The 17,415-nt window shown below is 35.2% G+C and overlaps 1 protein-coding gene across 2 annotated transcripts in view; it reads right to left on the reverse strand.

Moving 5' to 3' along the window:
- Positions 1-1,671: 1,671 nt before the first annotated feature.
- Positions 1,672-17,415, reverse strand: part of LOC149806855 (guanine nucleotide exchange factor subunit RIC1-like) — a 190,305-nt gene continuing 174,561 nt past the window's right edge. For both annotated transcript variants that reach the window (XM_089958692.1, XM_089958684.1), the window contains 2 exons: positions 16,670-16,858; positions 1,672-4,744 (listed from right to left, as the gene is read on the reverse strand). In XM_089958692.1, the coding sequence (XP_089814818.1) occupies positions 4,504-4,744; positions 16,670-16,858 (430 nt within the window). In that variant the 3' untranslated portion in view covers positions 1,672-4,503. The remainder of the gene's footprint in view (positions 4,745-16,669; positions 16,859-17,415) is intronic.

Genomic DNA, 17,415 nt, shown 5'->3' on the forward strand with positions numbered 1-17,415 from the left:
AACATTTAACAAATGATCATCCTTACATATAAAAAAAACACACAAAACTACAGAAAGCAAAACCTTATATCTTCTGTTATACAATACACTAGTAGACTAGAGTCTATGCTATCGTACAGTACACTAGTAGACCAGGGTCTATGCTGCTGAACAGTACACTAGTAGACCAGGGTCTATGCTATTGTACAGTACACTAGTAGACCAGGGTCTATGCTATCGTACACTAGTAGACCAGGGTCTATGCTGTTGTACAGTACACTAGTAGACCAGGGTCTATGCTATCGTACACTAGTAGACCAGGGTCTATGCTATTGTACTGTACACTAGTAGACCAGGGTCTATGCTATCGTACAGTACACTAGTAGACCAGGGTCTATGCTATTGTACTGTACACTAGTAGACCAGGGTCTATGCTATCGTACACTAGTAGACCAGGGTCTATGCTATTGTACTGTACACTAGTAGACCAGGGTCTATGCTGTTATACAGCACACTAGTAGACCAGGGTCTATGCTATCGTACAGTACACTAGTAGACCAGGGTCTATGCTGTTGTACAGTACACTAGTAGACCAGGGTCTATGCTATCGTACAGTACACTAGTAGACCAGGGTCTATGCTATTGTACTATACACTAGTAGACCAGGGTCTATGCTGTTATACAGCACACTAGTAGACCAGGGTCTATGCTATCGTACACTAGTAGACCAGGGTCTATGCTATTGTACAGTACACTAGTAGACCAGGGTCTATGCTATCGTACAGTACACTAGTAGACCAGGGTCTATGCTGTTATACAGCACACTAGTAGACCAGGGTCTATGCTATCGTACACTAGTAGACCAGGGTCTATGCTATCGTATAGTACACTAGTAGACCGGGTTCTATGCTATCGTACAGTACACTAGTAGACCAGGGTCTATGCTGTTGTACAGTACACTAGTAGACCAGGGTCTATGCTATTGTACTGTACACTAGTAGACCAGGGTCTATGTTATCGTACAGTACACTAGTAGACCAGGGTCTATGCTGTTGTACAGTACACTAGTAGACCAGGGTCTATGCTATCATACACTAGTAGACCAGGGTCTATGCTATTGTACTGTACACTAGTAGACCAGGGTCTATGCTGTTGTACAGTACACTAGTAGACCAGGGTCTATGCTGTTATACAGCACACTAGTAGACCAGGGTCTATGCTATTGTACTGTACACTAGTAGACCAGGGTCTATGCTGTTATACAGCACACTAGTAGGCCAGGGTCTATGCTATCGTACAGTACACTAGTAGACCAAGGTCTATGCTGTTGTACAGTACACTAGTAGACCAGGGTCTATGCTGTTGTACAGTACACTAGTAGACCAGTGTCTATGCTATCGTACACTAGTAGACCAGGGTCTATGCTATTGTACAGTACACTAGTAGACCAGGGTCTATGCTGTTATACAGCACACTAGTAGACCAGGGTCTATGTTATTGTACAATACACTAGTAGACCAGGATGTATGATGATTGCTTTAAAAAGATTTAGTAAAAATAAACAGCACTGACCCTGATTAGTACTAAACATTGCTAAACAATGTTAAAGAAAATTACACTTTGACTTGATTTTAGGAAATAAAATTGCTTTGAATTAGGGGAACTAATTGATAGCTATGAAAACAATGTGAGTTGTGTTTCCAAAACCTTTTAATGTCTTTAAAAATATATATATTACAAACTGTCTTAGGAATCTAGATATCATCGTTTTAAGAAGACATAATATTTATGATGCATTCTCCTGCTTCATAAATATCATGTTTTATTTTTCTAATATTCTCAAACAATGTCTCTCCTTGGCTACCATGTCTATAAACAATGTCTCTTCTTGACTACCATGTTTATAAAACAATGTCTCTCCTTGGCTACTATGTCTATAAAAGAAAGTCTCTTCCTGGCTACCCTGTTTATAAAACAAAGTCTCTCTTTGGCAACCAATTGCTAAACCAACGTCTCTCCTTGGCTACCATGTCTATAAAAATGTCGTCTTGACTACCATGTTTATAAAACAAGGTCTCTTCCTAGCTACCCTGTTCATAAAACAAAGTCTCTCTTTGGCTACCAATTGATAAAACAATGTTTCTCCTTGGCTAACATTTTTATAAAACAATGTCTTTCCTTGTCTATCATGTTCATAAGACTATGTCTCTCCTTGGCTACAATGTTTATAATCATACTGCCTCATAATAAAGAAAATAGGACCGTCGTCTTTTCTTAACTCCATGCAGAGACACTGAGCTCAATAATGTTTGAAGAATAATATGTCATGTATTGTTCATATTGATTTGCATGATAAATATATTATAACACAGAGCTGAATTTGAACAATGTCACATAGCAACAAAAAATTAATTAGTATTGCAAAATCTAATTTTATGTGATGAAAAGTATTTGAATTTGTATGCATTAGACATGTAATATATAAAAGTCACTGAATAATAGAAAATAAACTACTGAACATTCTTCAGCTGTTTATAACACTAATCAACCTGTGTTATAAAGTTCATATCAAATGAATCTTCATATGAAATCATCTGCTATGTCATATGACTATTACAAGCAATGTTGTATTTTACCCTGCCTTGTTTGGACCATATTAGGAACAATTAGTCTACTGGCCAAAAAGGATTTCCTGAAATCCAAGACAAGACCATTTCTTCTTTTTAACTGCTGAATGTTGAAACCATATACACAAGAGGTTGTTGTTGTACCCAGGAAATCCCCCGAAAGAACCACCGACCCTCGAGAAGCTACTGGCAAGCTTTCTCACATACCCATATTGGCCGAATACGAGAATCGAACTCATGCAGACAGAGGTGAGATGGCAGTGATCCATAATGGACAGTGCTTCAGACCAATCTGCCACTTGGGGCCCCACACAAGAGGTAAAATCAGCATCATGTTAATTTAGGACCATATACTGGCTGCCATGCGTAGCTTATCTTGTTTTGGTAGAATGTCGATATGATCATCTAGTGATAAAAAACATTTTTATGCTGGCTGCTGTATGGCCATATTAGAAGTAAAATTGGCACCATTTCCATTTAGGAACAACTAGATATAAGAAACCTTTGAGTGAAAACTTGAGTAGATATAACCATCTATTAAGGACTAGCAACAACATTTTCATTAGGACAAACTAGACATCATAATTGGTCTTTCGGTGAAAAGCTCATGTCAATACAACCATCCATCCTGGAGGAAAAGTGATAATGGAGGTGAGATTGGTTAGACCCAACCAGTCATCGTAAGAAGTCTTCTAGTGGAACTACAAGTCAATGTGATCAACCATCCAGATGGAAAAGCCATATCAAGATTTTCAAGATGGTCACCATAGTGGCCATATTAGATGTTGGATAAATACCACTGTCAAACTAGACATAGTGTGAAATCTTTCAGTAAATCCCTGTGTTTATATTTAGGAGTAAAATGACAACAAGATTTTTGAAATGGCCAACATGATGGCTATATTGATGTCTGAGGGGAACTATTTTTCTTAATCAATTTGAACTTTGGATAAAACTGCTTGTAAACTTCAGTGACATAGCAAGAAAGCCTGTGGCCCCTCACAATTAAAAATGTTTTCTGGGTATTTTCGGCCCACACTGGTCTTGGCTGCCCCACTCCCCCAACCAATTTATGTGGGTTTCTTGGGTGGTTACTTCATCACTGGTAAAGTTTGGTGGCAATCCTCCCAGCAGTTTAGGAGAAGTAGTACAAAAAACCCTGTTCTAATGTATGCTGGATGAAAGGCTTTCTCATAAAGCTCTTCTGGTCTTTGACTGGTAGAGCTAAAACATTTCTCATAACAGTGTATGACAATATTTAATGACAGAATATGCATCTAACATTGTTGAAGTACAGTACAAAATTTCTTAACAAATCATTTGCCTAAGATCTAACATGAGTGTCTCATGAAAGTTTAAGGTCTCCTATGACAGAGGATGCAATTTTCTCACACCAGCACATCTCAAAGTAGCATATAGCCATTTCTTTTAAATGTGTTATTCTGTCTGACGAGAGTCTCACAAAACCGTCTCATGATAATGTATTGTCCTTGTAATATCACTTCCATTTTTGTTCTCACACCCTATCAGAATGATGACACGTATACATATTCATAATATTCACATGGCATATACTTTATTAACAAATCTCAAGTACTTTTAACTAGTGTTTGCCACCAGTATATCTAAAAGAAAACCTTGTCTCCAAGTATTTTATGCCAAGAGAAAGAATACTTGTTGATCTCTCTTTGAGTGACAGTGTGCACACTGTTACATAATTAACTCTCAAGGAAAGAGAAATTTGTATAGCTCATGTATTAATATCACATACAAGAAATCATTTACTTGATCTCTTTCAAAATAACAGTTCCAGAATGTCTGTGTCAAGATAAATCTTGACTTGGCCTCATTTTGAGCCAATTTCAAATAAAGCCCATTATCAAAATGTGTCACTGTCTCATGAAACAGAACATTCACTTGGTCTCTCTTCCATTGAGGCACCATTAGTATTGTCCTGTGTGAGATCTCTTTCTGCACTGTTTATAGACTGGATAGTAGGGGAAAGAGTTCCGTTCTCTATTGTTTCTGGCATTGTTTCCATAGTGTTCAACTGAAGCTTAGGAGGGCTCTGCTCGGCAAGTTTAGCCAGCATCTGTATCTGTCCTCTGATGGCATGAAAAAATGACCTGTACCCAATGCTGCAAAAGTGAAGAAAAATAAGACATTCAGTATAATGGTAATAGTTTATTTTCATTTTTGAAACATCGTTTTCAGCAGACAAGTGGCTTACTTTTTATGCTCCAAAACAACTTGGGAATATATTTTTAACAAAAATATGATAAAATATTTTTTTAAAGACCACTTACTATATTTTTCTCTAGACTGTCACATACCATATATTCACTAGAAATATTTTAAAAACCCATTCAAATCAATAAAAGGTCATTTTAAAATTTATATTAAATGTATTGGTGGATGCTCAAGACCACATCTTCCATTCAACATGCAATGAAAAGACTGGTGTGTTTGATTTAAAAGTCATGTCTTTTTAAACAGAATACTTATCCTGTGACAAACATGTAACAGTCAAGTGAACCAGCCTAATGACTGAACCTGCAATGAAAGCAAGTGCAACCATCTTTAGGAAGATCAATAAGTGGCTTATTAAGATAGACCAGTGCTTAATTAATACAGGATCAATCTTCTAAAATTTATTCATGGAACTTCAAGAATGATGCTTTTGATACAGGTTTGCCTTATGTCCTTCTGGTGATGTATACCAAAATCATCTTTGGTTAAGTAATGAACATCTGTAATCAAGTTTATATTGAAATACTGATGAAGAACTGATGAGATGTGTCCAGAGGTCACAGATACCCTTCCATTTGGCAATGCCAGTCAGAACATGAAACAAATATCACAGACACTCAAGTCACAATAACCTCATTTGGGGATACTTTTATTCACTTGGATCCATCCCATCATGTCCTATATATTTGCTGTTAATTCTCCAAACAATAAAAGTTGAAATAAAAACCAACCTAAGCCAGAGCAGCTTGAAATGTAGTTCACTATAATCAGTGGTTGCAGTGCTTTTACATTTTTATTCTTCAAATGTTAAAGGATATATCCTCCTTGATCCCGTCTTTTGTTGTTCCATTTATTGTAAGGTGAAATGTTAGTTTTAAAAAATGGCAAGTTTTATGACCTATCATTGATTTTACAAGAAGACGAGATTTGTTTTTGCTGTATTAATGTCTCACTCTATGAGGACACTTGAAGTGAGATGAGTATTACAGATAGGTATCTGATCTATTGCTATGGAAGCCATACAATAGATAGAGAAACCACCCAGAACTGCATATTCCAAGGAACATTCCTATCCAGTTATGAAAGTTAACTGAGTTAGCTGGCTGGAGGAAAAGAGGAAACAGGTTTTCTACTGGTTCCTATGGAAGACACAGCATTGCTAGGGGAGACAATCAAGAAACAAATCTGGTAGAATATGTTATAAGAATTGTCCCAACAAACTTTAATTAAAAATGCCTCAGCCATTTGAGAGAAGCTGAACATAGGTCTTCCACATGGATACTAAGGAGGCCACACCATTGTCCTAGGAGAGCCAATCAAGACACAAATCTGGTAGAATATGTCAGAATTGTCCTCACAAGTTTAATTAAAAATGTCTCTGCCATTTGAGATAACATGAACCTGGGTTTTCCACATGGATGCCAAATCAATGTTAGCAGAGCCACAATGGACACAAATCTGTTAGTACATGCTTTAAGAAACATTCCTTGCAAGTCTGATCAAAACCGGCTCAACTTTTCTGAAGAAGGTGAAAATAGGTTTCTGTATCATTGCTATGGAATCCACACCTATGCAAGTGGAGCCATCTAAATCATTCTGATAGAGCATATAAAATGAAACATTTCTGCCAGGATCAGAACTGGCTGTAATTCTAGAAAAGTCAAAAACAGGTTTTCAACTTGTTTGCAAAGAAAGTCACATCATTGCTAGGGAAGCCACTCAGAACAACTCTGGTTCAGTTAAGTCCCAAGAATCATTCCTACCAAGTGTAATCAAAACTGGCTCAGCAGTCCTGGAGACAAAGCTGAATACTAGTTTTCGATATTGTTAAATTAACAGCCACAAAACTCACAGGAAGCTACCTGGACAAAATTTAGAAAGACCACTTCCTAAGAAGCATTCCTTCCATGCTTGCTCAAAGCAGGCTTTACAGTCTTGGATAAAGTGAAAGTACTTTTTCCGCTTGGGTGTAAAGGAAGCCACACCATTGCTTAAGGAGCCACCTAGAACATAAACTGACTCTGTCCCTTCATGGCTGAATGATCTAAAGCATTTGCCTTTACAGATCACTGCCATATTATCACCTCTGTCCACATGGGTTCAATTCTCAGGCTTGGCCGATTTGGGTATGTCAGAAAGCTTGCCAGTAGCTTTCAATGGGTTGATGATTCTTTCTGGGATTCTTCCATAACCAGTTATACTGACTGCCATTTATAGCCTATCATGTGCTGAAAAATGGCATTAAACCCACAACAACAGCAACAATAACATAAATTCATAAAGATAAGATTTATTTAAGGTCGGCATGATTTAAAACAACAAGCCAACATAAACTCTAATTTGCTTGTTCTGTACATGCCCTGAGGAACTAAGTCTGAATACAAAGTGGCTCAGTGGCTTTCAGGAAGAATTTTAGTAATGTTTATATATGACAAATGATACATGGCAGATGATGCACTACAAATGTACGGTCAAACCATATCCTAGGTGAGGTAAAAATGCTGTAATAACAGTGCATAATACCACAAAGAATGTGTACTCTCTTTATAAAATATGCTTCAGGATTCTTTACAATGCAGTACCACTACAAACCCCAAAACCAAAGTGAAATAATTGTATTTTAATTGGTCTATCAAATGTATGACAATACGGGCTGAAAGATACAAAAGAGCAAGAAGCTTAGAATTACATCTGTATTTTTAAAAAACAGTTTTATCTGAAAACATTTGATCATTTCTGTTATACTATGGTTCAGTACATGCATGATGAATCTTGTTATTCTATGGTACAGTACATGCATGATGAATCTTGTTATTCTATGGTACAGTACATGTACATGTATGATGAATCGTGTTATACTATAGTACAGTACATGTACATGTATGATGAATCTTGTTATACTATGGTTCAGTACATGCATGATGAATCTTGTTATTCTATGGTACAGTACATGCATGATGAATCATGTTATACTATGGTACAGTATATGTATGATGAATCTTGTTATACTATGGTTCAGTACATGCATGGTGAATCTTGTTATACTACGGTTCAGTACATGCATGATGAATCTTGTTATTCTATGGTACAATACATGCATGATGAATCTTGTTATTCTATGGTACAGTACATGCATGATGAATCTTGTTATACAATGGTACAGTACATGTATGATGAATCTTGTTATACTATGGTACAGTACATGCATGATGAATCTTGTTATACTATGGTTCAGTTCATGCATGATGAATCTTGTTATACTATGGTACAATACATGCATGATGAATCTTGTTATACTATGGTACAGTACATGCATGATGAATCTTGTTATTCTATGGTATAGTACATCCATGATGAATCTTGTTATACTATGGTACAGTACATGCATGATGAATCTTGTTATACTTTGGTACAGTACATGCATGATGAATCTTGTTATACTATGGTACAGTACATGTATGATGAATCTTGTTATACTACAGTTCAGTACATGCATAGTGAATCTTGTTATACTATGGTACAATACATGCATGATGAATCTTGTTATTCTATGGTACAATACATGCATGATGAATCTTGTTATACTATGGTAGAGTACATGCATGATGAATCTTGTTATACTATGGTACAGTACATGCATGATGAATCTTGTTATACTATGGTACAGTACATGCATGATGAATCTTGTTATACTATGGTTGAGTTCATGCATGATGAATCTTGTTATACTATGGTACAATACATGCATGATGAATCTTGTTATACTATGGTACAGTACATGCATGATGAATCTTGTTCTATGATGAATCTTGTTATACTATGGTACAGTACATGCATGATGAATCTTGTTATACTATGGTACAGTACATGAATGATGAATCTTGTTATACTATGGTTCAGTTCATGCATGATGAATCTTGTTATACTATGGTACAGTACATGCATGATGAATCTTGTTATACTATGGTTCAGTACATGCATGATGAATCTTGTTATACTATGGTACAGTACATGCATGATGAATGCTGTTATACTGCCTTAAATTTTAACCAAAATATTTCTGCATATTTTCTACAACTGTGACCTGAATGTCAACATGAAAGGGGCAAGCAAGAGTGTCTCCATTTAGGAAATATATGTACATATTCCTTTATCTATTACCCTTAGCCTTTTGCATGTTCACTATCTGTATATGATCTACTACTCAGACTTCTGAATTGCTTAATCCAGCAGTCTCCATGAAAGCGGTCACAAATGACATGCTATTCTTTGTTTGGTTGTTACTTATTTATTCCACTGAATGAATTCACTCAATATAAAAGTGTAATGAACTTGAATCATGCAAATGACACCTGTATTAAATGAAGATAACATGCAAATGTGGTCAAAACAAACACAGTCAAGGAGTGCTGATTTCAAACAACACTGTATCAAGTTATGATAACCTGCAAATGTGGTCAAAACAAACACAGTCAAGAAGTGCTGATTTCAAATAACGAATCTGAGACGACTACCTTGATGATAGTGATAGGCATAGTCATGTGATACCAACTGTGTAAAAGTACAAATGCACCACTGATTTAGTTTAAAAGTACATTTAGTGCTACATGTACTTTCAGTTATGACTATGTAAATCCAGTGCTATTTAAATGCAACTCAAAAGGATGCATGGCAATTAACTTCAACAGAAAGTGAATGGAATCAGGACCTTTTACAGACAGGTGCTTTCCTGATATAAACATCAACATGACTTTCAAAATGACAGAGTGCAATGTAAAATTTGCTTTGAAAATTATTTTATGCATTTCTATCGTTACTGGTTTAGCTGATCTTATGTTTGTATGTCACTTTATTGTCATAATCAATCTTTACCTGATCTACACAGGTTAATGATGATGATATTCATGTCAAAGGTGTGTCTGTGTGTATATGAAGAGAACAGTACAAATCATCTGAAGGGACTAATCAATCTTTATATGATGATGATATTCATGTCAAAGGTGTGTCTGTGTGTGTGTATGAAGAGAACAGTACAAATCATCTGACGGGACTAATCAATCTTTACATGATGATGATATTCATGTCAAAGGTGTATCTGTGTGTTTACATGATGATGATATTCATGTCAAAGGTGTATGTGTGTGTTTATATGATGATGATATTCATGTCAAAGGTGTATCTGTGTGTTTATATGATGATGATATTCATGTCAAAGGTGTATCTGTGTGTTTACATGATGATGATATTCATGTCAAAGGTGTATCTGTGTGTTTACATGATGATGATATTCATGTCAGAGGTGTATCTGTGTGTTTACATGATGATGATATTCATGTCAAAGGTGTATCTGTGTGTTTATATGATGATGATATTCATGTCAAAGGTGTATCTGTGTGTTTACATGATGATGATATTCATGTCAAAGGTGTATCTGTGTGTTTACATGACGATGATATTCATGTCAAAGTTGTGTCTGTGTGTGTATGAAGAGAACAGTACAAATCATCTGAAGGGACTGATCAGCTTTACTTGCTGAATACTGGTAATATGGTTGCAAGGCCTCAAATAACTTGCACAATGGCTTCATTGCTCCCAACAACATTGTTATAGAATCCAAAGTGTGTGTATGTGCATATCTACACATACATAAATGTAAAAAAAACCCTGAAAACTGACAAAAGTGAAAAATTTGTTTTAAACTTACCTAATTGCTTTTGACTCTGAGTCTTTGTCAAAGATAATCTAGGCATCACTGTAATGTGCTCAAGTTACATTAAAATATTTTCATTGGTTCAAAGGTAACTTAGTTATACCATTATGATGTAGATGCCACTGGGTTATATTTTCCTCTCCCAGGAGTTTGACCCTGAGGCCATCTTTGCTAGCCAAGATTCTGATAGGATAATCATATCTCCATCTTGGTGGATCAAACACATATTTTAGTGCATTATCTTAGTGTCATCTATTGGATTTCATATGTTGCCTCCTTCAGTATGTAATACCAACTAACCAGCAGCGTGTAACAGTAGTGCATTGTACATTGACCGAAAATTGTGGAGGCAACTGACCTAAAATGGATACTTTGTATAAGTTTAACATCGAAAGTATAACTATGTAGCAGAAGGAAGCCATTATAGGTGTATTTGAGTGAAAGGTATTTGTACAAACATGGACCGGCATTGGAAAATTACTTATTTATCAGACAATGAAGTTGTGTGTTCCCCTTGTCTTCATTATATAGGAACAACTTAATTTTGATTGGATGTGGTGGCTTGCAGACCCAAAGCAGAGAAATAACTGATCAATACACCAAGGTGTAGATAGCGTTATCATATTGTAACCTTAGCTAGCAAAGATGCCTTGAGGCAGGAGGTATGAATATGGTATGTGACGTACTGTCTAGTTATGAAATTGGTTAAATCTTCAACTTATTTTCAGTAGTTCTGAATATATACTCTAAACAAGGATACAAATTATTTTCCCTTGATATGCCTTTGACCTTAACACAGAACAGATGGCATGTGTGTGCATGATTTACATTTTTAATATAGCTTTAACAATTTTAGTCATAGTAGAAAAGAGGCCCAAGGTATGTAGACACACCATCAAGTCATGAGGTGTATTGGTCAAAATTTCATGAAAATATCTTTTGTGGCTCCAAAATAATATTTCTGGATAAAGATTCAAGTGACAAAATTACAGTTTCTGTTGCCTTGGCTTTGACATGGAGGCATGGCTATGGTGTACAATGTACCAAATCATCCCATTTTAGTTAGTTTTTAGATTCCAACCTGTACAATAATAAGCATAGTTCAAACTTAATCATCCCACTTTAGCTAGGTTTTAGATTCCAACTTGTACAACAATTAACATACACATATCATATTCATCTTCTATAAGGTACTGATCATTTAATTTTTGGGAATAGGAGAGAGGGCTGCAATTTTCTTTTGAGCTGGGGTATTTTGTTTTCTTTTATCTCAAGATTATTTTCTTTCCAAAAATATAATAGATATAATATGATGTTATTTTGCTTTAAATCAGAACAAGATATTTATTCCAGCTATTGAAAAATTTGAATAATATAATGGCAGTATAGTGTGGTATGTATTGCAGTACATTCTGAAATACTGCATTACATAATTTTGCATGTTACACAAATTTAAATGACATATTATGCATGCACTAGTAATTAATAGCAGCTCAGCACAATAAAGGCTGTATGGAACCAATCAAAAGTAAAATTTAAAACAAAATTAAAAATTAAGAACTGCACAATAATGAACAAGATGATATCTATGGTAATATCCACCCACCCACCCCAAAATATATAAATTATTTCTAATCAGTTTCAAGTAGATAGATTTCAGAATGCATGTAATGACTGAAACTGTTACGTACTGAATGAATACAGCCTCTATTAGGTAAAACACCAGCGGTCAAACAAGTAGCATGAGTGTGCTCATTAGTGATAGCACAAGTCCCTATGCAGTGCAGAAATTATAAAAATCAAGATGCTTCAAAAAGCCATGGGGGAAAAGTATATATGAATCAGTTATGAAAAAAAACTTCAAAATTGTTTAAACACATGTTCACTGTACCAATTGATACCCTTCAAGTCATCAGAATATACACAGCAGGTCACTAAAATCTATTTTTGGAGGCAATCATAATATTAAACCAGACCTTAATCATAATACATTAAGTTTCATTAATGGACATGAAATTATATCTGAGAAGTTGAGATAAATGCATAAATCTTCAAATATTCAGAGATGTGAAAAGAAGGACAATGTGAGGTAATCTTTTGCAGAAGTAGCACTCTTCCAGTTAAATCCATCAATCAAGTTCCATCAGTGGATTGCAAATTTAAAGCACCTCAGAACTAACGTTGGCAGCACAAGTCAACTGTAAGGTCATTAGGATCTGCTCCATGAAGGAATGAGTGGCACTTTCGAAGATTAACTCCTTAATTTTCCTGACTGTACATGAAAGAGTGTCTGACTAAATGTAGCTCAAAATAAAATATTAACATAATCCTAGTCTTGTAAACAGCTGATTGTGACCTATTTTTTAATCAATGGAAGTACTATATCTTGAAGAGCTGAAGTATTCTTGAGAATTCATCATGTGAAGAATGCAGATCCTCATCTGCAATTCTATGCACTGCATTAGTAATTAATGGTAAATTTCCATGTGAGGTAATGCTTCCACAATTTCATGAATTATACAAAATAAGTTTGAATCTTGATATATACATTTTATAAACACACACACTGAATTTCATGGCTGTAAATACAACAGTGTCATAGAAACAGGTAATTCCTAAGACTTAACACATTAACCCTTGGAGGTTTTTGTCATTTTCGCTTAAAATTCGAGTATGAAACACATTTTGAAAGCTATTTTTGAATAGATGCTAAAAACCTTTACAATGTATACAAAATAGCAGATCAAGGTAAAAAATATAAATCCTTAAATTATAGGGTCATAATTTCTTATATAATCTGAATTTCCTCAAAAACTCAGATTTTCTCTGGTGTTACGTCACTAATCTGCATTCCCTCAAAAACTCACAGATTTTCTCTGGTGTTACATCACCATAAAGTTTCTCAACTGAGTTCACATCTATAACTTCTGTCTCACAGGGAGGACGTTGACACACTCTACAAGAATGTGTTCTACTGTCAGTTCCATTAAAATTGGATTTGATAAAACAATTTCTGAGGTAATTAGCAGACAAGGGTAGGTACAAGATCTAAAGAGCCTCAGATTTCCTTTCAAATCTTGAAAATGATGTAATGGATATCGAACTTCAACAGCTGCCCACCTCCCCTTTCCCCAATCCCAAGAAAAATTGGTGAATAAGTTAGAAAAGCAGACATAAAGCATGTAAAGTATCAATGGTACTTCTAAGTCCTTTGTTAACTTTGAAAAAAAAGTCATTGCCATAAATGTTCAGTTCTAACGAGTTCCTGGTTTCCTCCAACAAGACCACATTATGCTAACATAAGAACCATTAAGAATGTGTCATGTGAGTTATCTGAAACTGTTAAACGATCCATGTTAAACAACAATGTGAATACTAGTAAACATCAATCCTCTCATCAACAGAACGAATTTGGAGTAGGTGATAATAAACAGATAGGTTAAAGTAAAAAAGGTACACTTGTGAACAGATGACCTCATAATTAACCTGTATGTTGGAAAGGCACTCTCACCAAGAATTATCTACACATATTTTCATGTGTGCTGGTTAAACAGGTTAACATATTCAGGTAGTGTGGGGCATTGATGGGATCTATACATTTTAATTAGAAAAACTCTGATGGAGGTGTTGGTGATATATACAGTTTGACCCAGCTATAACACGGTAGTTGGGAGCCATAGAACCCGACTGTGTTATAGACCGAACCGTGTTATAAGCAACCAGGTCAGTTAGCTGAAGAAAATTATGCATGTACCCAAAATAAAATTGCAGGGTGGGGGTGTAGGTAATAAATGCGGGCGGTAAAATACATGCTTCATTGGCACAGTTACCATCTTAAATTGATGCATATTAAATGAGAAATACACCTGTAGTGAAAACAGAGAAGACATATATAACAGTTTACTTTATTTAGAGAACCACGAATTGGTACATATATGTGAATACTGTTTATATATACATGTCTAACGTATAGCATGAATAGTATCAACACCGTGTACTCACCTGTGAACATCATCATATACATTGAATCCACAAAACAAGTGATTCCATCGAAAATATGCACACACAGAGCTTTAAAATATTCAATAATTTTGTTACAGGTCATATTAGTCTGAATTCAGTGGAAAAATATAGCACAATAATGTAATGAATGACGAAGCACATTTACTTTTCAGTATGTCCCAAGTTGGTAAAAGTTTGCGTTTTAAGCCACCGTTGGTAGCGTTTGTAAGCATAAACTTTTTCCCTACAAAATGAAAACTTTCACAGCACAGTTAACATGTTCCAGTCACGTTGGAAAATGCAGAAGTCCATCAGATTCCATTACTTTTATTTAAGTTCGGTACTGACTTCCTTTGATGAAAAGTTCTTTGTTTTTATTGAAAGATTGTAGTCGGCTTTCTTTGATGAAGGGTGCATGTGCTATTGAAGTCACTGCTAAAGAACAGCTTTGGAGAACCAAACGAATACCCATTTCTTATTGCAGCGGCAACATCAAATAATTGTATTGCATGATTGAGACTGATTTTTTTTCCATTTGCTGAGTACATTTTCACAACAATTGGTGCTTCAAAGGTGATCTATTTCCTTTGAAATTTCACCAAACTATTTTATCTGGGTACATTTTTAAAAATGAATTGGCTGTTGTTTGGACTATTCTAGTTACTGTCCCTCCATACCTATTGAATAAACCAATAAGTAAGAGTAGTTTTTATTTTAGTTTTTTAAATTTTTTTTTACATTTGTGGTAGCAGCGTGATGCTGCCTTCCACGCATGCGACTGAAAGTTAACAAAGGGTCCACGGATGATAGAGACGCAGGTGTTCTGGTTTGATGACAGGGATTATTACAGAAAATGTGAGTGTTCTGAAGGATTTAATTCTGAGTGAAAAGAAAAGGAATTTTACTTACCATCCACATACAAACGTCAGTCTTTGTAAATATATTAATTACTAGCGAGCGGCCGAAAATCTGATGAAAGATAGATTACGAGATAATACCTCGTCCGTTTGATCTCCATTACTAGAAATGTCAACAACAAAAAAGCGGATATTTCACAACATACAGTACTCATGCTAGACGTCATGATAAGCGGATTATAATATAACAATGCACTGTTTAGATGGTTTGTCAATATGGACAAAGAATTTGTTTATGTAACAATAGATAAATTCCAGCGCATTTTATATCCAGTTTGCGGCTTCCTTTCATGGGGCCTCTGAATTTCTGCACTCCAAACCAAAAGGTGTATATTAAAGTTTAAACAGCCAACAACGTCGTAAATTTTTAAAAAATCGCCTCATGGTATGTTTTGCCGCAAATAAAGAAAAACAATCCAAGTTTGCAGCATTGGCGAAGACCTATGCGATCCCAGAATAAACTTTATATGCGTTATTTTTTTATCTTTTAAGAAGAAAAACTACTTTTTTGTGTACAAGAAAAATACACAAAAAATTTCAGGAGCATGCCATGATCATCTTGTATTATTCATATGCGATCTCTTCCCCAAAATGATAATACAGATTTTACATTTATTTGTACTTTTAAGAAAAATACATGTATATGAAATTTCGGGAGCCACACCATGACCGTGTTATATCCCAATTCATGTTATAACAGAGTGCGCTATAGCGGGGTCACACTGTGTGTGTGTATATATATATATATATATATATATATATATATATATATATATATATATATATATATATATATATATAAAAACTCTAATGGGTGTGGTGCTGGTATGTATATATTTAAACTTGAACTTTAATGTTTGGTGGTATGTATACATTTTAATTTGAACTCTAATGGGGGTGTTGGTAGTATGCATACATTTAATTTTTATTTTAAACATTGAAAATGTAGCTTAATACTAAATTATGTTTCAACAATAAAAAGACATTTTCAATTCAGTTGTTGAAAAAATATATATAAACATATCACAGAACTATCTAATTACAGTTATTTTTCCCCATAGGGATTCATGAGGTTCTTAAAATGAGACTGGTAGTTCAACAACTAACTGGGGATTATTGTGGTTAAACCAGATTACACATTTATACACTCTCTTGCTCATATCCAAATACATCCATATACTGACCATTCTGTATCTGCCCACAGCTCAAGATATGACAGACCCTCCCGCATACGGCCCACAATTTCCAGTGGCGTGTCCGTCATACTGGCAGTGTTAACAGTTCTGACTACTGCCAGGGCATCTCGTAGCACGACTGACAGAATTAAAGCCCACTCCAAACACCCTGCTTCCAAAAATATCTGTAGAAAGTACCTGAAACAGGCAAAATAATATTAATATTGCAATTTTCATCTTAAGAAATGTAAAATACCAAAATCAATGTTTTCTCAAGCTTTCCCACAAAAAGGGTCCAAAAAGACCCCTATGTTTAATGGCTGGGGTTCTAATTACTTCTAGATGATTTCTGCCTATTATCACCATCCATCTGTAATAAAAGCTCCATTTAATCCACTGGTTACCATCTTTGTACACTGACTGCTAATGTGAAATGTGTATGGTTTTGGTACCTTTCACCCAAGCTCCCGGTGGAGCTTATTTCAAAGTTCTAAAACACACCTGACTGAAATCCCTCCAGGAAGTTTTAGAGGTCTCTGGTAGCTGCTGTAAACACTAATTATCATGCAGAAAATAAGTTCACACTAAATTATCTTGAGAATGTAATATTGGTTCCTTTCTACAAAATGATTGGGGGAGGGGGGGCAAATTTAAATTTTTTCTCATTATCTTTGAATATTTTAATGTTTAAAAATTTACACTTTTCACTGTCAATATTCACTATATAGCTAGTATTGTGCCAACATATTATTATG

The sequence above is a fragment of the Sinohyriopsis cumingii genome, chromosome 1 (assembly GCF_028554795.1).
Source record: "Sinohyriopsis cumingii isolate HCF-2022 chromosome 1, ASM2855479v2, whole genome shotgun sequence".
Taxonomy (NCBI): domain Eukaryota; kingdom Metazoa; phylum Mollusca; class Bivalvia; order Unionida; family Unionidae; genus Sinohyriopsis; species Sinohyriopsis cumingii.